General features: G+C 43.2%; 1 protein-coding gene across 1 annotated transcript in view; it reads left to right on the forward strand.

Moving 5' to 3' along the window:
* LOC134804307 (probable E3 ubiquitin-protein ligase HERC2) overlaps positions 1–23,599 on the forward strand; it is a 106,849-nt gene that overhangs the window by 52,889 nt on the left and 30,361 nt on the right. Inside the window, exons 31-59 of the mRNA XM_063777318.1 lie at positions 275–399; positions 491–858; positions 1,068–1,234; positions 1,585–1,727; positions 2,139–2,322; positions 2,555–2,782; positions 2,881–2,999; positions 3,291–3,474; positions 3,973–4,124; positions 7,269–7,362; positions 7,956–8,107; positions 8,617–8,758; positions 9,211–9,337; positions 10,762–10,776; positions 11,814–11,968; positions 13,243–13,353; positions 13,434–13,535; positions 14,064–14,296; positions 14,491–14,559; positions 16,995–17,166; positions 17,463–17,558; positions 17,961–18,115; positions 18,493–18,714; positions 19,188–19,307; positions 19,645–19,746; positions 20,150–20,305; positions 20,845–21,006; positions 21,255–21,485; positions 21,800–21,923. Coding sequence (XP_063633388.1) covers positions 275–399; positions 491–858; positions 1,068–1,234; positions 1,585–1,727; positions 2,139–2,322; positions 2,555–2,782; positions 2,881–2,999; positions 3,291–3,474; positions 3,973–4,124; positions 7,269–7,362; positions 7,956–8,107; positions 8,617–8,758; positions 9,211–9,337; positions 10,762–10,776; positions 11,814–11,968; positions 13,243–13,353; positions 13,434–13,535; positions 14,064–14,296; positions 14,491–14,559; positions 16,995–17,166; positions 17,463–17,558; positions 17,961–18,115; positions 18,493–18,714; positions 19,188–19,307; positions 19,645–19,746; positions 20,150–20,305; positions 20,845–21,006; positions 21,255–21,485; positions 21,800–21,923 — 4,410 coding nt within the window. The remainder of the gene's footprint in view (positions 1–274; positions 400–490; positions 859–1,067; positions 1,235–1,584; positions 1,728–2,138; positions 2,323–2,554; positions 2,783–2,880; positions 3,000–3,290; positions 3,475–3,972; positions 4,125–7,268; positions 7,363–7,955; positions 8,108–8,616; positions 8,759–9,210; positions 9,338–10,761; positions 10,777–11,813; positions 11,969–13,242; positions 13,354–13,433; positions 13,536–14,063; positions 14,297–14,490; positions 14,560–16,994; positions 17,167–17,462; positions 17,559–17,960; positions 18,116–18,492; positions 18,715–19,187; positions 19,308–19,644; positions 19,747–20,149; positions 20,306–20,844; positions 21,007–21,254; positions 21,486–21,799; positions 21,924–23,599) is intronic.

A 23,599-nucleotide genomic window follows, 5' to 3' on the forward strand; every position in this document is an offset into this window, starting at 1 on the left:
ATTTTTGTTTAACTCGTTGTGACCAAAGAGCAAGTGTACAGTTCGTACAATTTAAGTGCTTTAACTTTGGAACGCCTAACCTATCTAGAGTTTTATCATTGACACATACAAAACGCTGTATCCCTTTTAGGTTGAATTTATGCACATGCGTTGTAATTAGTATTTGCTAAAATAACCTTCCTATATTTTAATACGACTTGCGTTACTCAAAGCCGTCATATTTTTCTAACTCCTCTTATTTTTCGAACATGATCAAATTAATGACTTTCCACAGACTTATCTTGGATGCTTGAAGAAGTGTCTGCAGAACAACAGAATATAACTTCTGCTATCGTCGATTTCGTTCTCTCAGAGACCCCTTGCGATATCGACACCCTAAAGAGAGCGCTGTATTGCCAGGTAACTTACTTGATACTCACTTACTTACTTTGAAACCTGTGCTCTTTGAAAATATACCTCATATCTATTCTAAAACGATTGTTTTTTCCAGATCAAGCGGGCGGATATAAGGCTAAGCGGCTACGTGATGATCAATAAACTTCTATGCGCCTCCCAAACCATGTCGGAGACCGTCAAATACGCCAGTCTGACAGGCCTTCTCGGCGGCTCAGTATCCGAAACTCCACCATACTGTCCCCTCAGACCGCACCATCCTCTAAAACCTCCTTTAGAAGGCATTGAATCTGTGATACCATACACTAAATACATGGTGTTGTTAGAGAAATCGAAGCTGCTAGATTATATTTTGATAGAGTTAAAAGCAAAAGTGCTAGACGGTGAGCAGAATCAGCCACTACCGTTGAAAATGAGCGCTAATTATGGAGCGCATGCGTTGTTGAATAGGCCGGCTAGAGCGAGGTGAGACATAAATAAAACGCGTTATATTTCATTTTTATTGTTATGTGACAAAACGCTCCATGAAAACTTCAGCAGTTTGTGGCAAGACAGATATATTCCGTCACTTAAATCAGGCAAACATTTTAAGAATTTCAGCTCTATTTGCGACTTTTTTAACGATGGGTATGGTTGAAATGATTGACAATCTATAATATTGCAATTTTTCACAGATTCCTTTTGGCCTTCCTAACTTTCCTCGTGGAGGGTTGCCAAGGCCCTGAAATGGAGCAACTAGTCAATGGGGGCGCGCTAAGCTCCTGCCTCACGCTCCTTAAGCAAATCGGCGGCGATACGCTGCAGGCGTCTTGTTTTGTGGTCAACGCAGTTAAGGGCAAAGGTAAGACCCATAACATGTTAGTATGTTATCCTAACGTTCCTTGTGGAGGGTTGCCAAGGCCCCGAGATCGAGCAACTAGCCAATGGGGACGCGTTAAGCCCCTGCCTCACCTCACGCTCCTCAAGCAAATCGGCGGTTAAGGGCAAAGGGCCAACCTATGTCATGTTAGTATGTTGGCCTAATATTACTCGTAGTACAGTGCCATAAGTTTGGCTGTCATTGTTAAACATTGACGCTTGATTTGTCAAGCGTTATTTACGAGACCGTAACTACTTCTGCTGTTGCTTTGGCGGTCATCACGCGGCGCGGTCATTAGATTTGCACTAATAAGAAATAATTTTCGTTTTCAGCCACAGAACGTCTACTAATATTCGAAGATGAACGTCTAGGAGCCCGTGCTCGCGGCGCTTCTCTGACCGGACCCGAGCTGGCGTCGCTTATGAAGATCGGAACCAGGGTCGTCCGCGGCAAGGACTGGAAGTGGGGCGACCAGGTTAGTGTAACTTTCAGACTCTGTCGTCAGTATCAAGAAACCACTTGTTACAATACAATATATCAAGATCCTGGTCACGGCACCAATTAGCAAGAAACCACTTGTTACAATACAATATATCAAAATCCTGGTCACGGCACCAATTAGCAACATACCTACATGAAAAATATTTCATTAAGTTTGTTATGAACACGTTCAACAACACCAAGTTAATACAATCTGGCTTTTTGTAGGGGCCTTGTTACCAGCTGCACACTCGCCAAATATTCTTTCGCATTTTGGAGGTTTCTGGTCTACATTTTCTACCAGGTTTCTTAGGAATATTTCATTTAAAAATTCATGCATGTTGTAAATTTAATTATATGTTAGTTATTATTTAGAAATGTTAATGTACCTAATATACATTTTCAGGACGGAGTGCCCGGCTCCGAAGGTCGCGTAATAGGTGATCTCGGTGAAGACGGTTGGGTGCGCGTGGCGTGGGACGCGGGCGGCACCAACTCGTACCGCATGGGCAAGGAGGGCAAATACGATCTCAAGCTAGCGCGGACGCCCTCGCCGCCGCCCTCCGATGACGAAACCGTCAATGAGGAAAGTGAGTGTTTCCATTTTCTCCCAGCACGTTTTCAGTACTAAAAGTTAACAATCAGCTTAATAAAACGAACGGCACCTTATGGTGCCAATCTTTTAAACTTTAGCTGTCAGATTTTCCCCCAAAATGTTTTTATTATTTTTATTACTGTGCCTCGAGAACGTGGAATTGCTAATATTTTTTTATAATAACAAACCACGGTTAATGTGTGCTTAATATTTATTCTGATTTTTAGCGGACTATATCCTGGACTGGTGGCCCGTGGGCGAAGTCCGTTCAGCTTGCGCCGGTGCCGTCCGCCTCTTCTGCGCCGCCGCCGGCGAGCTGAGCGCCCATAGCGCCGTCGCGAGGCGAAACGTGGTCGCACTACATCGTAGACTATTAGCACTCGCTCACGCACACCACACGCCGTCGCCGACCGCGTTCAACGGGTACAATCATACCGCGCTGGCTTTACTGCGAGGTGAGTTAGTGTGATATACGATATAGTAGCAGTGATACAACATAAATTCTATCATTGTATAAAATAGTAAAGTAATAAAATACATATTTTGGTTTCAGCGAGTGCACACAATCCAGAAATGAGAATATTATTCTGTACGGATTCGTGGTTTGAACTCTGCTACAGTATCATATCTGGAACCGAGAAACCTATCAACCAGGATCTCATTTACTCTCAGGTACATAAATCAATAAATACAGTTTATTTTTAACATTATTAACGGGTGGAATGATAACGTATAGAGATTTCTTGAATCATAATGTGTGCACCAGTATGATCGGCTTTTAAATACAAAATAAGTAGAAGAATATGAGCAGTAAAGGCTTTACTACACAGGCTGCGGTAACCAGCGGACGCCCCCGCATATCGCGAGCATTCCGTCGGCATCACACACTCGGCCGTCTAAGTAGTTAGTCAACTGCGTTGTATAGTAATGCGTTTGCAATATACAGGACTAAACTATTTTCAGATCCAATGCATGTGGCTGCTCCGTCGAGTACTAGCCGAGCACACGGGCCCTGAAGAGTGGCGGCACACGGTTTGCGCGCAGCTGATCGCGCTCACCGGCCGGCTGTGGCTGGAGACGCACCCGGCCGACCCAGCGCTGCGGCAGACGCTGGCCGCCCCGTACCCTTGCGACGAGGAAGAGATAGGTACTGTGTAGTGGGCTGAGGATCGTGGCACACGGTTCCGGAATTCATTAATATCATTATTGCACATCGGGAATATCAGGTTTAAGAATCTTTATTTCTCAAGAAGATATAACAAAACTTCACTTAATCGTGGGTTAAGTGTGTGAATTGCCTCAATCAACCAAAAAAGGAAACCTTGCGATTTGCACCTTAGAGCAAGAAATAGTGTTTACACAAAAATGTACAAATGTGTTGTTGATACGCTGTAAAGTTTAGGATTAAGAAATTTAAGACACCGAATACTGGTGTGTAGTGGAAGCAGCCTAATAAATTCACTAAGGACCTATTTATGTACTTGCGGCTACAACCGAGGGAGTGCGTCGCGATCCGAGCCGCAACTCGGATTTCAGTTCACAACCTCGCCTTGTCTTACGCACTTAACCACAAACTTACAGGAATGGCATCGCGCAACCGCAAGCACATAGGTGGCTAATCACGTAATCACCATTGTTTTTTCAGATATCCGCTGGCGTGCTCCCGCTACAGCCAGCCACACGGGCGCAACATGCGCCTCTCTAGTCCAACTGATACGACAGCTGCACGCCACGCCCCAGTGGCACGGGCCCATTACAGCGCTACTTCTTGATAAACTACAGCTCGCTGGGCAGATGGTACGGCAGACCCTTATTTTTCAACGTTGCAAGGGTCTAGCTGTCAAATGTAAACCAAACAGAAAAACCCATAGAACGAACTCAATTTTGATATATTTTTTGGGGATATGATGAACTCGCTAGGTCGGAACGATACATAAATTATCGTCAGTGATCGGCGATTCGGTTGCTATGCTGTGGGATCTAGTATAAATGTATGTAAGGATACGCCAGTAAACCCATAATATCGATTGAATTGTTCACAAAAACGCTATTTAAATAGTGTTGAAATACGTATTAAAACATGAAATAAAACAAAATAAACAATATTTTATCCTTAGTGGCAATCGAACCGCGGATCGCTGATTATCATTCAATTTTTGGTGCTCAAGCAATATTTTATGTTTCTGAATCAAGTCATGAAAAACAGAAAAACTGCCTGCAAAGTTAGTGTCAGAAATCATGAAACTATGTATCAAAGCACTACTTTTTATGTGACTACTTTATGTGTGTTACGCACGCTGGTCTAATTTCTAACATAGGGTGGTATTCCACCTATCCAATTTCTTTGTCCAATGTGTAATGCGTCTCCAATTTTGCTTTAATGAAAGAGTGAGACGCACTGACATTGCACAAAGAAATTGGATAGGGGGAATACCACCCTTAAGACTTAAGGGGAGGCTGGAGGTGGAAATACTTCAGGGTTAGGGCAGGCAACCAATGTTTAGTTCTTTCGAATGACAGTCTCTTCTTGGTGATGAGGTATTTTTGATATTTTTAGCACCTTTAGGCACCTAGCCTTATTCCGAACGCGGGTTTAGCTCATGCAACCACATACAAAAAAATCGGTAGTTTTTACCACGTTGGCTGCCCACCATACAGTATTGCTCCCACGCCCAATATAAATGTACGTGAGCTTTTGATATCACCGGTGATGCTCATGGCCACACAGAGAAGATTACTTGATCCCAGCGGTGATGCTCATAGCAGTCAACGTGTTAAGGGGCAACAACCTGTAATCCGAATCTTGCTACCCGATGAGGTACTTTTGTCACTTTTACTACCCTACATGTTGTGTGCGGGGTAGAATGCTCCAGGTTTAGCAGGCAACCACATAGAAAGGCATAACTTTTTAAGATGCAACACCGAATGTTGCTGATGCAGCGAATGTTGCTACCAGGTCAGGTAGGGTTGCCAACGGCCTCCTCTTAGTCTAAAATAGCTGCACTAAATAACACCAAATAACACGTACAACAGTAAACCACTCATCATTATGATATTTTGGTAAGTAGTAAGCTATGTAGTTACACTGAGAAATGTCAGATGGCGCCTTATACCTTGTTGGTTCATAAGTTTCACTAGATGTCACATTGTTTGTTAGTTAACCAAATTGCCAATAGATGGCGCCTATCTCTGTACTTCATACAGACAAGCGTTTAACTTCATTGTTTAGACATAATTGGATAGACGGAGCGCATTTCTAGTTTATAGATATCGCATAGCGAATGATTTTACTCCTTCCTCTTGCTTTTTTGTTTATTCATTGTGGGATAGATGTCGTAGTTTACTGTAAATACGAATTACGAACGTTAGATGGCGCAAAAAACAATTTTCATCAGTTCAGTCTCAATCGACAGATGGCGTTAAAATTAATTCCGCTTGAGCCGATAGATGGTGCTATAATTAATTTGTATTAATTCAGCCAGAACCGATAGATGGCGTTAAAATTGATATTATAATTTTAAGCACTACCGATAGATGGCGTTGAACGTGTCAGTCTCTACCATATTTGACAACTACGTTGTTCTTCCATCACTCGCTAGATGTCGTGCTATATGTAAATAATTGGTCACTTGCCTTGCGTCGTAAGTTCAAGGCACCTCTGGAAGATGGCACATAAATTAGTTTTTTATTAGTTCAAATACAAGCGATAGATGGCATCGAACCCGTCAGTATTCACCATAGTCGACAGATGGCGTGTGCGAAGTTTTAATAATTTTCCCTGTAATCGATAGATGTCGCGTTGTGTATAGTACATTCGGTGTACGATAGATGGCGCAAATATTAATTTTTGCCTAGTTCACTAACAACTGATAGATGGCACTCATCCTACTAGTTTCTTCAAATCTCGGTAGATGGTGTACCTAAATACCTAGTAGTTCCGTAAACAATCGGTAGATGTCGTACTTTATGTGGTGCGTGAATATAATCATAGATGGCGCTAATACTAATAGTTTCGATGGAACTGCATAGGTGGCGCCGGTCGGTGATTAGGGTAATGTTCAATAGATGGCGTTGCTATCAATGTTGAGTAATATAATCGTAGATGGCGCTGATACTAATAGTTTCGGTGGAACTGCATAGATGGCGTTGTTATCAATAGTGTATAGTTAGTAATTTATTTTATAGATGGCGCTAATTTCAATTTTAGTTATATTTAAGTTTAATAGATGGCGTTGATGTAACTTTAAACCGCAATGATTAAAAAGTATTTTCTTACATTTTTAACATTATACGTCTAACATCTATTTGAAGAAATAAAAAAAAATAACAGCAACTTTTGCAATTTAGGATAACGACTAATCGGATATTTTTTTTCTATTGTAGCGTCCGCCCACGAAGCATACAATATAATTAACTTACCATTGAAATACTTTTTTAACAATACGAAAAGCTATTTCGTTCTGCAATTTAAATCTAAATCTAAGGAAGTAATAGTCAAACAAAATACATGGGGCATTTCTGATCTTTGAGCTATTTATGTCAGTCTACCATCTAGCGTCAGAATAACCAAAAATTTGTCGTTTTATACTATAACTAGATTACTACTACTACTCTACTAAACAGAAAAAATATCGTTAACCGCCATGGACTGAAATACAAACCCCTAAACGACGCGATGAGCCTTAACTTTTAGACGAGATTGTATAAGTATACCCGTATCATAAGACCCAGAACTATAATACCCGAAGATCGAATTGACTACCGGGGTACTCTTTCATATTCGCATCGTTGTAGCAAGAAGAACAAAATAGCATTACGACCTCAGCCTTTAGTTTGGTTTGCAGATAATATAGGCCTAGAAAACTGATCTAAACTACTGTACGTTTAATCATAAGAAATGGGTTGTTTAATATTGTTGTACAATATCTTATTTCCTCGCAGGTGACAAGCGACTGGCACTGGTGGCCCCACACAAACCAAGAGCTGAAACGCACAACCAAACCCATACCGCCGAGTCTAGAAACTTGTCTAATAGGTATGATATAGGTACAATCGCCTGCGCTCGCGGTGTTCCAGTTAAGAAAAATTTCCCTTGCACCTTACTACCTGCTACCTGCAAGGCGTTGAAACGAGAATCGCCCTAAAGGTGGAACACCGCGGGCGATTGTATAGTCAGCAAAGCTATTAGCTTAGCACCTCTGCCTACAAACATGTATGCAGGCGTGCTAAACTAATAGCTTTGCTGACTGTACATTAGACATTGCCATTTAAAGGCCATATATCTGCCGTTTGATGAAAGCTTGTTATTTGTTATATACAAGCGGAAATCTCTTTCTAATATAATCATTTTAAAAAGGTTAGTTAGGCAAATGCATCTCTTGTGTAATACAACTACTAGTTCATTAGCTTTCAGAAAAGGGGCCTTGGGGCCATTTTTTGTCTAATATTAAGCAGCAGATAAGGATGCAATTGGGATACAGGAGTGTTTAACTGAGAGTTAAACTTACTGCTTACATTATGAGGCTGTACAATGCCATCTGCTTTAACTGTCAAAGGTGGCTATAATATTGTGTTCCTTTGTTTAATGAAATAGTTTTAGATACACATTTCTATTTTTTTCGACTACAGCTGGTGTACTAGGAGTGGCGGGAGGAGTAGAATGGAGGATCAGACTCGGACAGCGCGTAGCGGCTGGCGCTCCGTCCCGCAACGCCATCGTCACGCAAATATCGCCACGAGCTAAAGTCACTCTGGTGTCTGACGATAATACCTTTACTAGGGTGAGTCATATACAGTTGGTGGATTACACTAGGGGAGCATTCCATGAAATTGGCTACCGTTCGTCCCGTACAAACGCGAATTTTCTGAAGATTTGCAGTTATAAGACTTTCCTTTCCTATGACAAATGGTGAAAAATATGCACAGAAAAATAATCGCCTGCTTTAAATGCCCAAAAAAAAAGTCGCAACACAGGAAATAAAATGCGTTTGTACGGGACAGCCCATGGAATGCTCCTAGGGCAATAACTATCGGTGGCCAGTTTTGATCCGTAACACCATCGTCAAACAAATACGGATGCGTTGTCGCTCGCAATGGCCCTTATCAGAAGGCTCAGCTTGTCAAAGGGCAACGTAGCGATCTATGCTCGGAGTTTCGCTTTGAAATAGAATGAACATGGAATTTCATTTTAGTAATATGTAAAGTCCAGTATTTCTAACTAAAAACCAACAATAGAAGCCAACAAATCTACTGCTGATTCCTCAAACACTTAAATGTGCATATTCAACAGATGGAGCTAAGCGGCATTCAAAGTATAGAGAGCGAACGGTTGATCACCCCTCTGGGCGGCGGCGAAAGTGGTCTACGCGTATGTGCTGCTTTACTCGGCGCAGGGCCGCAGGCCACGCCTATGCATCCTCACCATTTACCTGGTAAGTTATATTCACCAGGAGTCCCCAAACCATATATCAATGACCCGTCGTTGCGGTGTTGCCGCATGGGTCCTTTCCTTTATTTACAAGATTCGGGAACAATCGCCTGAAAATTAAAACATGTACCAAATTACGATAAAGGAAGTCCAAAAACATTCAAAGCACTTGTGCTAGCCCATTCCATTCAGCTGCTATCGGCAAAGCATGTTTTGCTATAATATAGACATAGTGAAAGCTAAACGCTGATTGCGATCTTTCATTAGATTCTAAACCTCAAAATAGTTAACAGGATTTATATCCCAAAATAACTGCTAATTTTAAAGACGTCCTAAGCGAAAGTGTTAATTTGTCAGGACGCCGGGAGAGCCATGAGCCATCGGCAGTTTTAAGCCTATCGTATTCGTTCTGTTGAATCTGTATAATCTGATATCATGAATACTGTAATGTTTCAGCGGAGCTGGATGTATACGGTCTGAGGAAGCAGCAAATCGAGTTGCTGACGCTATGTGCGGTACGCGGGCTACTCACCACTCGCACACGGCTCCGGAAGGTGCTCCTGCAGCCGCCCGACACCGGTGAGCGACTAACAACCTCTAATACTAAGCCTTATGACTTACATCCACTTGAGGTAACGGGTCAGCTGCGACTTTGATTTTAGTACCTATGAAAGCGCGACCTGTACGGACTGAGGAAAAAGCATATCCAGAAGCTAATGTTGTGTGCGGTGCGAGAGCTGATCACCACTCGCACGCGGCTCCGGAAGGTGCTGCTGCAGCCACTCGACTAAACTACATCTAAATTTCCCTAGGAAATAATGATCCGGACGTTGCATGGGCAAGCCTAGCCCAGAGAAAAAAATCTATTTATAAAAAAGTGCTGACATTTTCATGTCTATAAACAAAATGATGTTGAGTGCGTGGTCTCTATATCTCCCATAATCGTATTTAGTAACATTGCTCATTAAAATCCAGCAGGTTCGGACGTGAACACCGGCACTGAAGGCACACTGTTCCGGCGCCTGCTCGCCCTGGCGATGCGTCCGAGCCCCTTGGCCGCGTCGTACACACCGCGCGAGCTCGCCTCCGCCGCGCTCACTATAGTGCAGCAGCTCGCCGCGCATGTGCACGTCAACGGTACGTGACATCAAGTCCCAGCAAGTTCACTGATTATTGGTACTGAAGGCACACTGTTCTGGCGCCTGCTCGCCCTGGCGATGCGTCCGAGCCCCTTGGCCGCGTCGTACACACCGCGCGAGCTCGCCTCCGCCGCGCTCACTATAGTGCAGCAGCTCGCCGCGCATGTGCACGTCAACGGTACGTGACATCATGTCCCAGCAAGTTCACTGATTATTGGTACTGAAGGCACACTGTTCTGCCGCCTGCTCGCCCTGGCGATGCGTCCGAGCCCCTTGGCCGCGTCGTACACACCGCGCGAGCTCGCCTCCGCCGCGCTCACTATAGTGCAGCAGCTCGCCGCGCATGTGCACGTCAACGGTACGTGACATCATGTCCCAGCAAGTTCACTGATTATTGGTACTGAAGGCACACTGTTCTGCCGCCTGCTCGCCCTGGCGATGCGTCCGAGCCCCTTGGCCGCGTCGTACACACCGCGCGAGCTCGCCTCCGCCGCGCTCACTAGTGCAGCAGCTCGCCGCGCATGTGCACGTCAACGGTACGTGACATCATGTCCCAGCAAGTTCACTGATTATTGGTACTGAAGGCACACTGTTCTGCCGCCTGCTCGCCCTGGCGATGCGTCCGAGCCCCTTGGCCGCGTCGTACACACCGCGCGAGCTCGCCTCCGCCGCGCTCACTATAGTGCAGCAGCTCGCCGCGCATGTGCACGTCAACGGTACGTGACATCAAGTCCCAGCAAGTTCACTGATTATTGGTACTGAAGGCACACTGTTCTGGCGCCTGCTCGCCCTGGCGATGCGTCCGAGCTCCTTGGCCGCGTCGTACACACCGCGCGAGCTCGCCTTCGCCGCGCTCACTATAGTGCAGCAGCTCGTCGCGCATGTGCACGTCAACGGTACGTGACATCATGTCCCAGCAAGTTCACTGGTTATTAGTTAGAAACGGTCCATAAGCCTTTGTGAACACCAACGGCAAGCGGGAAAGTACTATGGTAGTTGTGTTGCCGTGGAAGTTCACAATTCAGATACGGAGATTACAAAAAGGCGAAGTAATTTAACGAAAGAGAGAAATTTAAATGCAATTATATTTTTAATACAAAATGGAGGGTCGATTGACAAAAGGCCATGATGACTATGAACAAAACTATAGTGAAGAAGTGATAAATCTTTAGTTAAATGGCAATTACTATGAAATGGTTGTGATTTCGATATGCAAGTTAAAATTCCAAAGCAATAAAATAGCACTACAACATTCTAAGCAACTAGCATATAAAATGTATCCACTTGCCCAATTCGGGGTACACTTAAAAACATAATTAAACACCACAGTGATTTTATTATGGTTGAAGAACACGTAGGGACGAAGTTAAAATTCGATTACGGTTTCGATATTTGATCCGTAGCAGAGATCGATAATTAAGCGACGTGCGTTCCACTCAACTGCAATGGCAAAATGAACGAGCCAGCGGCCGTGCGCGATGACACAGCGCTTCGTTCAGTGCATACATTCATGCACTCGCGAATGTGAACATTATTGTGTGTGAATGTTATAACTATGGCGCGACATATTTTAATTAACCAGCGTGATGATGATTTTATAATCTAAATTACCTAGTTTTAAGACAGTATTTTTGTATAATTTAGTATGTACTTTAGTTTAGGATTGTAAATATATTTTAATTAGTAGTAGTAGTAGTAGTAGTAGTTCTTAAGGTCTATTTCTACGAAACATGTAACGTATTACGTTACAATTGGTACTGAAGGCACACTGTTCCGCCGCCTGCTCGCCCTGGCGATACGTCCGAGCCCCTTGACCGCGTCGTACACACCGCGCGAGCTCGCCTCCGCCGCGCTCACTATAGTGCAGCAGCTCGCCGCGCATGTGCACGTCAACGGTACGTGACATCATGTCCCAGCTAGTTCACTGGTTATTGGTACTGAAGGCACACTGTTCCGCCGCCTGCTCGCCCTGGCGATACGTCCGAGCCCCTTGACCGCGTCGTACACACCGCGCGAGCTCGCCTCCGCCGCGCTCACTATAGTGCAGCAGCTCGCCGCGCATGTGCACGTCAACGGTACGTGACATCATGTCCCAGCTAGTTCACTGGTTATTGGTACTGAAGGCACACTGTTCCGCCGCCTGCTCGCCCTGGCGATACGTCCGAGCCCCTTGACCGCGTCGTACACACCGCGCGAGCTCGCCTCCGCCGCGCTCACTATAGTGCAGCAGCTCGCCGCGCATGTGCACGTCAACGGTACGTGACATCATGTCCCAGCAAGTTCACTGGTTATTGGTACTGAAGGCACACTGTTCCGCCGCCTGCTCGCCCTGGCGATACGTCCGAGCCCCTTGACCGCGTCGTACACACCGCGCGAGCTCGCCTCCGCCGCGCTCACTATAGTGCAGCAGCTCGCCGCGCATGTGCACGTCAACGGTACGTGACATCATGTCCCAGCAAGTTCACTGGTTATTGGTACTGAAGGCACACTGTTCCGCCGCCTGCTCGCCCTGGCGATACGTCCGAGCCCCTTGACCGCGTCGTACACACCGCGCGAGCTCGCCTCCGCCGCGCTCACTATAGTGCAGCAGCTCGCCGCGCATGTGCACGTCAACGGTACGTGACATCATGTCCCAGCAAGTTCACTGGTTATTGGTACTGAAGGCACACTGTTCTGCCGCCTGCTCGCCCTGGCGATGCGTCCGAGCCCTTTGGCCGCGTCGTACACACCGCGCGAGCTCGCCTCCGCCGCGCTCACTATAGTGCAGCAGCTCGCCGCGCATGTGCACGTCAACGGTACGTGACATCATGTCCCAGCGTTCACTGATTATTGGTACTGAAGGCACACTGTTCTGCCGCCTGCTCGCCCTGGCGATGCGTCCGAGCCCCTTGGCCGCGTCGTACACACCGCGCGAGCTCGCCTCCGCGGCGCTCACTATAGTGCAGCAGCTCGCCGCGCATGTGCACGTCAACGGTACGTGACATCATGTCCCAGCAAGTTCACTGATTATTGGTACTGAAGGCACACTGTTCCGCCGCCTGCTCGCCCTGGCGATGCGTCCGAGCCCCTTGGCCGCGTCGTACACACCGCGCGAGCTCGCCTTCGCGTCATCGTGGATTATTACATTATTACCTAGATAAGGACAGGTAAAAAAATCGGATTCAAATTAATGATCCCATAAGATGTAAACCAAACTATACTCTGCAAAGACGCAAAAAGTAACATATTCAAATCTATATCAATGGCAGGAATAATAATAATTACGAGTACCTACAATTGTCCTTTATTACCAAAGTGTAAATTTCTCCTAAATAAATTAAGTAATAACCTATTGTTTTTATTTTTGCAGGCGAGGAGAAAGATCACGAAGTACCCCCAGAGCTACCCGTGATCGACCGAAGCAACCTCATGCAAGCTTCCAACGGCCCCTCAACCAGTACGAGTAGCACGACTCCATTAGGTATGTACTCACAACTTTGCACCTTATCTGTATATTTTTAGGGTATATTTTGAATTGATTGATTGATTATAATTTTTCAGCTCGCAAAGATCTCAACACGTGGAGCAACTCGCCGCAAGTGAAACAAGTCGTGGAGATGGGGTTTTCGAGAAACGCTGTTTACTCGGCCATACAAGTTCTAGGTAAGATTCTATTACTTATAGGTATTAATTCAGTTTTTATTCTAATGTCTGATCTTGGTGAATCCACAATTAAACCGCAGATTTTTGTTCTACGGCTTACATACTGCGTCAAATCCTTTGGGAATACAGCGTTTTTAGGGTTCTGTACCCAAAGGGTAAAACGGGACCCTATTACTAAGACTCCGCTGTCCGTCCGTCCGTCCGTCCGTCCGTCTGTCACCAGGCTGTATCTCGTGATCTGTGATAGCAGCTGAAATTTGATGAATTTCAGACATGATCATCACAGATGATGTATTTCTGTTGCCGCTATAACAACAAATACTAAAAACAGTGTAAAATAAAGATTTAGGTGGGGCTCCCATACAACAAATGTGATTTTTATTATGCGCTGTTTTCGTCGCTTGTTTATTTATATTACTTTGTACATTCTAATAGTGTCAATTCGCGTAGTTTCATTATTAATTAAAATTGTTCTAGTCCATTTAAATAGACCGTATTTCACTTTGTATGTATGTCCTTTCATTTCAGGCGGCAACACAGTTCCATCAGTTGAAACTCTAGTGGCATACCTCCTAGAACTATCTCAGCACGGCATTGAAGAATCCGTGTTCGAGGCGAAGCCGAACTCGTCCAAAACCGAGAAGAAACAGACGCCTTACCGGTGGCGCAGTTGTTTTGCCTCAGAGGATGAATACGCGCAGTATCTATCGGATGTCATCACGGCTGGCATGACGGTGCGGTGTTGCAAGGCATTTGAAGCGGTAAAAATCTCTTTCTTTTTCATATACCACTGCTTCTACTATCGGCACTGGGCCACTAGACATATATTCATAATGTGTCCATAAAATTTTGCGGCTCGCTGTACATGTGATCGCAGCTCAAATAAGATTATTATAATTTCTCATCAGCCGATTGTTATTTCTTGGGTAAATTAATAGTTTTCTATAAATTTCAGGTACAACTGGGAGACGTCGGACAAGTGCAAAAGGTTGAACGCGACATTAAACAAAATGTTTTCCTACACGTACGTATCAACATTTATTTTTTAGTTCGTAACATTTTGTCGTAACAAATTCTAAGTATCTTCGTAAAACCAAATATCACATGCGTAGTAGACATAACAAGACTTCTCAAATAATTGTACAGATGTAGTGCATGAATATTTTCCATCGTTTTCTCACGGAAACGTACGAACGTGTCTCGCTATTTCAGTCAGTCGAAAGTACTGAGGTTGACTGAAGTAACATGACAAATTCGAACGTTTCCGAGAAAATACGATGGAAAACAATTATGCACTGCATCTGTACCTATTTGTTGACATGTCCAGTATAAAATACGAATAAGTTCTTGTAGTGGGTACTAACTTGATGTTTTATGTTTGTGTAAGAGAAGAAATGCGCAGGTTGCGGAAAGTTTCCCAAAAGTTGGAAACGTTTGCATATTATTATGTTTTTCGGAAAATTTCACAATAGTAGTTTGTGTTACAAGGGATCTAAATGATATATTTCCGTCAAGGGCGTACTTGAATCCTGAATGAAGCGATGGATTCTACAATAGAATTCCTCACTACGTTCGGGATTCTAAAGTAGAATCCTGAGCGTAATGAGGGATTCAAGTGTTAACGCCCAAGACGAAATAATTTTGATACCGTGTGACACATACTGCTTTTCACATCAACTATGAGGAAAATAAAAAAACCTTGGTGTTGACACAATCTGATGCTTAAACATATTATTTAAAAAAATTAAAACTAGTGTGCTAAACTGCAAAACGTAATTCAAGACCAAAAAAAGTAAGACAATGTTGCCACTGCAATAATATGTTTGTAAAATAGTAAATTCCTTTTGGTAAATAATCACGCTAAGATAATTTATTTATTAGTAATTTTACTCCTACGATTTAAAAGAGTACTTTTATTTACTTATTTTTACATAAATACAAGACGCGCTAGTAAAAAGTGGCAACATTGTCTTACTTTTTTTGGTCTTGAATTACGTTTTGCAGTATAGAACAGAAAAGTGTTACTTTGATCCCTCCTAGCAGGGAAGAAAAGTGCCGCTTTGATCCCTCCTAGCAGGGATGAAATAGTAGTTTGTGTTACAAGGGATCAAAATGATATGTTTCCGTCAAGGGCCTACATTGAATCCTGAGCGTCATGAGGGATTCAAGTGTTAACGCCCAAGACGAAATAATTTTGATACCATGTGACACATACTGCTTTTCACATCAATTATGAGGAAAATAAAAAATAAATAAATGAGGAATAGTTATTAACGATACAAGTGCGGAAAAGAAGAAATTCGAAACGAGTGGTGATAAATTAAAACATGACCGAAGGGAGTGTTTTAAATCGACACGAGTTGCGAATTACCTATTCGCACGTGTATCGTACAACCTTTTACAGTACATATGACCCTTTAAACTTTTGACATACGCACGAAAAGTGCTATTTTACGCACTAGTGCGGGAAAATAGGACCATATGTACTGTAAATTATCATGTATCAAAACACTATTTAAGCTAAAAAAATTGTATGTAAAATGAAAAAAAATGTGTCCTAGAACAGAAAAGTACAACTTTGATCCCTCCTAGCAGGGAAGAAAAGTGCTACTTTGATCCCTCCTAGCGGGGAAGAAAAACCCGTTTTCGAATAGGTGATGTGAAAAAGCCTTTTTTAATACAGTTGCTCAAAAAGTGCTACTTTTCGTAGCTGTTTAGCCTTCGCAAAGTTGGTTTTTGCGAACTAGTGCTTTCTACTTTTCCAGCTTTTTTAAATTTAATTCTGGCCGTAATCGATACCTCCACACCAAAGAGTTTGGATGTTCAAAAACTTTATATAAATTTTATTTTGCCATTAAACATTTATTACGTAAAAAAAAATATTGTTACAATATATAAAGTAAATAAAACATTATATAATACGATGTTTCACTAAATAAAATTTATTATTTGGCTGAATGGAACTATCATTGCCACGTTGGCTGTCGTTAACAGAAAAAATGAAAAATTAAAAAGTAAAACCGGCGCCCGCCATTTTCACTTAAAATTTAGTTGTATCAAAATAATTAAATTAAGTTGCATCTGTAAGAGTGTTTTTGTATGAAATGAGTTAATGTGATTAATTTTTGCAATGTAAATCAACGCTGAACGTTGTATATTCAAGTCCAAGGGAAAATTCGTAACTGTAAGTGTAACTCATTTAACCAATATTAGTTTTATTTTGATTTTATCGCAAATGTATTAAAAAAACGTCGTTCAATGTACGTGTGGAAGTGTTATTATTTACTTGTCCCGTGTTTTTTATTCGCCTACGGCTCATAAAAGACATCTCGGGACTCGTAAATAATCACACACTTTCCACACTTGCATTGAAATGTACTATTTCAGAATAGGTGATGTGAAAAGAATTATGTATGATGTTGTGCAACCGGCCTCTACCTATTTTTACGTGTCCAAAAGGTGGAGTGGCGGGGCCTAGGCCGCGTCGCAGGCGTTCGCGCAGTAAACGCCGAAGTGGTCTCCGGTGGCGCCCCCTTCACGTCCGGCGACCGGGTGCGAGTCCGCTCGGCGGTCACCCAGCCGCGCTACAAGTGGGGCTGCGTGGACCACACTAGCGTCGGCACTGTCATTGGTGAGTTCTTACAATAGACTGCCACTGAAAAGGAGGTTATAATCCCTACTTGTCAATCAAATGCTTGAAGCGAAAACTAGGTGCCCGCTACTGGGCTGCTTTCACGACTATGTTAGCTAAATGGTAAACTATGACATATTTATGCTTAGAAAATTATTAAATTTTTGTAGAACAAGGTTCTGAGAAGCAACGATAGTGCGACACTTCCGACATAATTCTGAGTTCCTTACATTCCGTGACTAAAAAAAAGATATATATTTTGTCTATTTTAGTTTTATTTATTACATGATTTTCAGGTATCGCCCACAACGGCAGAGATTTGACGGTGGATTTCCCACAACAGCCCGGTTGGACGGGGCAGGTCAGCGAAATGGAGCTCGTCACTGATCAATGTTAGTATATTTATCCTTTTTATGATACAAAATAGTGGTCACGCTTAATGTTAATAGATTGTATTTATGAAAAACAGAATAAATGTCAAATCAGCACACCACATTTGATAATTGAGACGCTTAACTTCAAACTCGGGTAAATCCATCTGTCAGATTATGCGATTTTGGTAATAAGAAAAGGTAGTAGGGTAGATATTTGTTGAGAGGGTCGAATATATTTCTTCATTTATAATATCTGTCGAATTCCTGAGCATTTTAGTTCATCTTGGATCATTTTGGTTGAGTTGACCATAGGGTAAAACCTTCGTAGACAAATTTCTAATTTTTCCATGCCATGCTCTTGTATTTGGGCCTCCCTTCTCTTGGTTCCAGGATCATAAACTATTTTACCTAAATTCACAGCGGAATGGGGCGAGACCGCCGGCGGTACCACGGTGAACTGGCGAGGGGCCATTCGAGTCATACGCGTGTCTTCCTGCCGGCCGGGAGCCGGCGCACGAAGGTTGCTCGACGCTCAACCGCACACTTACTGGCAGAGCGCAAGTGGGACGGGGCAGGTGAGATTCTGTAGTATTAAATGTTCACAGTACCAGAACAATTGAACGCAGGCTTGATTTGCAAGGCATTCGTTATTTTGATATTTTTAGAACGGAACTAAAATATTGTCTATAAGATGTACATAATTATGTTTTATTTTATGCTTAACTGCCTTGCGTCAAAAATCGTAGTCATAGCCAGCGAAAATACAACGTACCTACGGTGTATGGTCGCTTTGTCTGATATATGAAAAAGTGACAAGTTGAACTTTTCGCACGTCATATTAAATTACATTTTGAACATAGCTCTTTGTGTCTTTCGTTTGAAAAAAGTTCCTAAACTTTCTATTCGGACTTTTAAGTGACTCATTCATAACTTGTCCCTAATATTTTTCCAGCATTGGATCCGCATAGAGATGCGCAACGGCGTCGTAGTACGCCGGCTAGGGCTCGGCGTCCCCGTGGGGAGCCACGGGCCGGCTGCGCTTGCCGTTCGCGCCGGTAGCAGTTTCGAGGACGCTGCGCTGACGCCGCTGGCAGCTGTGCCTTGTGCCCCGGCGTCTAGGGATCGACCGCTACAGCATTTGGCACAAATACAGTTGCTAGTCGACTGCAAGCAGGTAGGTGACTGATTGTTATAAGGGAAAGATAGTAATTTAACTGACGCCATAGGCTTCGTGTACTGTCTGGCGCCTGTAGTAGCAGCAGGTACAGCTGCTGGTAGACTAATAGTTGGGTAGCAGCTTCGAGGATGCCGCGCATTCGTCACTGGTTGCCGTGTCCTGTGCGCTGGCGTGAGACCAGCGAATAAGTGAAAGACGCTCTTATAAATGGAAAAGGGCAATGAATTACCTACTATTCAAAGACGCTACGCCAGTTTCTCTCAATGTACCTATGTACCTACTTAGTTGTGCAAAAACTAATTTACAAAACCATAATATGTATACAATAATTATATTCATCAAACGTGAAATAAGTGAAATAAACAAATTATAAACCTCTGTTAAAAATGCTTAGCCGTTAAATTTTGAGTTACACCTTTGTATAACCTGAAAATACACTAGTACCTAAAAATATAACGTTTTGTTTTCAGCATTACACGTGTATAGAGATCAGCATAAAACAGAATCGTAACGTGAACGCGGACTGTCGCGTGCACGGGCTCTACATCACCGGATTCAGGACGAACCCGCTTTATACCGACATTGTACAGGTAAGCATTAATGTCATAATTATACACAAAACATTTCTACATAATAGAATATTTTTTTGCAATAAAGTTTAAACAAAGCAATAAAACGAACAAGCAATAAATACTACGGCTTTTTCAAATTGAACATCTTCCTTTTTGAAAGTCCGTTAAAAGTGTAGCCTAGTTCACAAATTCACATGCCTCTATTCTATTGTCAAGGCTTTAGAGAGCATGTGCAAATATTAGTGAGCACCTTGGCTGATTCCACATATTTGATGACGACTAAACCATGTACACATTTTAGAAACATATTGTAATAATTCGATTGCAGACTTTAATCTTATACCCTCTATTTCAGAGCATGAATTTCATAGCGGACGATTGGATGGAGAAAGACAGTCCTACCGGAGCAGTGTCTGTTGATAACAATCCTCCTGTGATGCCTGCCGATTGTCCAAAAGTAACTCTTCCAAATTCTAAACTTAACATGAAACCCGAAAGGTTAAGGCTCATTTAGATGGTGCGAGAACATGCGAGTCGTTACATTGCGGGATTTGATCAATCGGTTGGATTGGTTGTGCCTCAGTAGCCGGCAATGTAACTAAACTCACATGCGAGTTTTCCTACTTTCTGAGCCTTTAGAGTTTAAAGGCCAGTTGCACCAACCATAATTAGCGGACGCCATTCAGCAGTGAACTATGAAACTTCCCATACGATAGAATTTAGTGAACGTCTTAACGGTGACAAATGGTTTGGTGCAACCGATCCTAAATCTATCGGGCAGGGTAGATGCTATATTAGCCTAACCATTAGTTAAATCAGTGCCTAAACCCTCTGCTTATACAGTCTATTTTCCGTTATAGGTATACGTGTGGGGCCTAAACGACAAAGACCAGTTGGGTGGCGTCAAAGGCTCCAAAGTGAAGGTGCCGGTGTTCTCTCCCGGCCTCAGCGCGCTCAAGCCAGTGCATATCGCTGGCGGCTCAAAGACGCTGTTTATCGTGTCACATGATGGAAAAGTAAGTAGTGAATAGGGTCGTGATGCTTGCACACGAAGGATTTGTCTGGAGTAAATAAAGACGTTGGGTACTTGCGCAAATATTTGTATTAGTCTGTTCCTTTACTGTAGCAATACAGTTACACGGGTCGCGCGGATGACTTGCGCTTGTCACTCGAGTCATTGGATCCGCGAGATTTTTTATATTTTAAATTGCCGTGTCGTTCGTGCTGTATATATTTTATACGAGCTATAGGGGGCAGCGCAGCAAACCCTTGAAGCGAAGATTGAATGTCAAGTTAAAGTTTCCGATTTAAACAACATCAACAAGGCAGACGCACAAAAGCGTGAGTGAGCGTATGTGAATTGTAGGGGCAGCACCTGCTTTGGCGTAAAAAATCAATGTCAAGTTTAAGTTATGCATTTAGGCCACAATATGCCAGAGCCTCCAATGCGGACGAGACTATTAAATGGATTTATGTAACACTTGCAATTAACACATTCCGTGTCCTAATGTCTTTGCAAAGACAGCAATCTGTACGATGTGTTTCACATTTCCAGCTGTACGCCTGCGGAGAGGGCACCAACGGCCGCCTCGGGCTGGGCCACAGCAACAACGTGTCCACACCGCGCGCCAACCCGCATCTCTCACACGTACTCGTACGTCGCGTCGCTGTCCACTCGGGAGGGAAGCACGCGCTCGCCCTCACCGCGGATGGCAAAGTGAGTCAGCTTCAGCAACTAGAATTTGAAGATGACGAATTAGGCTATATACTTAGTTCTATGCAGAGTGGGGGTCAATTACGTAAGCGCTTTAACGTAAGACCGCAACATGTCATAGACTAAAACCAAGGAGAGACCAAGGCCAAAGACTGGGCAGCAATCATGTCCATGATAAGATAGCATGAGCTCTGATAATATCAACCATATTCGCCATAACAAAAGGCATTTACACTATGTTTTATTTCCAGGTGTATTCCTGGGGCGAAGGCGAAGACGGCAAGCTCGGACACGGCAACAAACAGACCCTAGAAGCTCCCAAACTAATAGAATCTCTAGCTGGTGAACGTGTGATATCGATAGCGTGCGGGTCTGCGCACAGCGCGTGCGTGACCGCTCGTGGGCATCTCTACACGTGGGGCATGGGCGAGTACGGCCGGCTGGGACACGGGGACGATGCCACGCAACTGTCGCCAAAGTTGGTGAGTGTCAGAAAAAACTACATCTACATCTAACGTCCCTGGCGGAAAACGTCCATCTGGGCGTCCCAGATACCGCTGGAGTGACGAAGCCCAATAAGACCAGCCGCCCTCGGAATACCCAACTGGCGTGAAGTGGCGCAGAATAGGGCAGAGTGGCGCTCTCTTGTGTCAGAGGCCAAGATCCTTTTTGGGTCACTGAGCCAGTGATGTATGTATGTATGTTTAACGTCGAAAAATCAGTGACTAAACTATCTGCCCTGTCCTTAACCCGCACCCAAATAGGGTGAGACAGTAGTTAATCTTATTGTTTTTAGGTCGAAGCTCTCCAGAACGTGCGTGTGGTCCAAGTGGCGTGCGGGTCCCGCGACGCTCAGACGCTCGCCCTCACGGCCTGCGGCAAGGTGTTCTCGTGGGGGGACGGTGATTTCGGTAAATTAGGTAAATGTTCCATCCATTCTAGGTCCGTAATACACTACGCGATCGGCTTTAGATATTGCGTGGCCGTATTTAACCCTAGTGCAAAGTTTAAGAATTCGTGTTGTCAAATAAAACTCCAAAGTGTTCAGATGGTTGTTTCTTTGACTTTACACATATCTCTTCTTATTCTTCAGGAATTACACCTACTCTATGGATTCTGTGAAAAATAAATGAACATGTAAAAATAAATTTCTATGATCTGTATATAGAGTAATTTGTTTATGTAGGTATGACAAATAATAATCAACAAAGTCAACTACTGACAATCTGAATAAAGCTTACCATAATGTTCAACAACATCGTCCTCCATTTTCGAAACATTGCCGAAGAATCTAAAATTGTCTCATCCACGTTACGTATAAGCTAATGTGAAAGTAACAACCTCAGTTAACCCAATACAAGAAAATCAAAGATTTTTTCAAATTTGTTTAACACTTCTCTCTGGTGTAGTACGGTCCTATGGCTGCGAAAAACACCTTCATTTTTTAATGCACTGCTTTTGTTAAATTGCTACCGTACATGAAGCATAAGAATGATGCATCGCCTGGTACAGCCACCATCCAATATATACCATGCATGAAATAAAGCACCAGATAATTATTAGAAAAACACAAATTGGAGTTACATATTTTTAAACACAAGTTCTATTTAATAAATCGGATAGAAATATAAAAAGTAGGTGAGTTGACCGTGACGTCACGATGTAATGTTTTCATTCCAGCAAATCGTTTTGACAGTTCTAAAAAAGTAACTGATTTGACTAGTAGGAAAATACCCTATTGTTTTCGATAGTAATTTCTCCGAAACGTTCGTATTTGTCATGCTACTTCAGGCAACCTCAGTACTTTTTGTACCGAGACTGACTGAAATAGTCAAACCCGTTCGTGCGATTCCGTGAAAATACGATGGAAAATAATTATGCACTACATCTGTAAATTATAACAATCACTTCATCACGTCTTGTCATATTTTTACTGCTGTCACCTTTATGCGTTCAATGCATTCTTCTTATGCTGAATATTATAGTTAGTGATTTTTTTTTTATTTGATTGTTCGTGTTCACCGTCAGCTTTTTCGTTATATGTTAGATATGTTAATTAATCGGGTGTTCAGTAGAAGGAGACAAAACATTACACTTGGCTTTGCTATGATGACAAGTAACGTCTAGTTGTTTTAGTTAGATACAATACAAATATTAGATATAGTATTTAAAAATTTGGACATACTTATATACTTTGAAGTAAATATTTATATATATGCAGTGAAATGACAAATTGATTTGTAATTTTCCTTCTATTTAACAAATTAAATTGCCGCGAAGCGTCAGTAGTTTAAACAATTGAAGAGCCCAAGGGAAAAACCGATAAAACGGATCCGCTCGCCGCTGCAGTGTGCGAGCGGTATATACGCGCATATCGCTGTTTGTCTCACACACAGGAGCGGCGTATGAAATGGCATTAAGGCTGCGTTTCGACCAGAGATGTGCGAGGATGCGTTGCACAGACGTAGATTTGACGGATTTAGGCGGCCTAAAGTCGATTTTGCAAAAATCAACCTATTGATAAAAAAATATCACGTGGGGGTAGCCTATAGACCCAGGTATATTGTGGTACCCTCCCCACTCCTTATCGTCAAAC

The sequence above is a fragment of the Cydia splendana genome, chromosome Z (assembly GCF_910591565.1).
Source record: "Cydia splendana chromosome Z, ilCydSple1.2, whole genome shotgun sequence".
NCBI lineage: Eukaryota > Metazoa > Arthropoda > Insecta > Lepidoptera > Tortricidae > Cydia > Cydia splendana.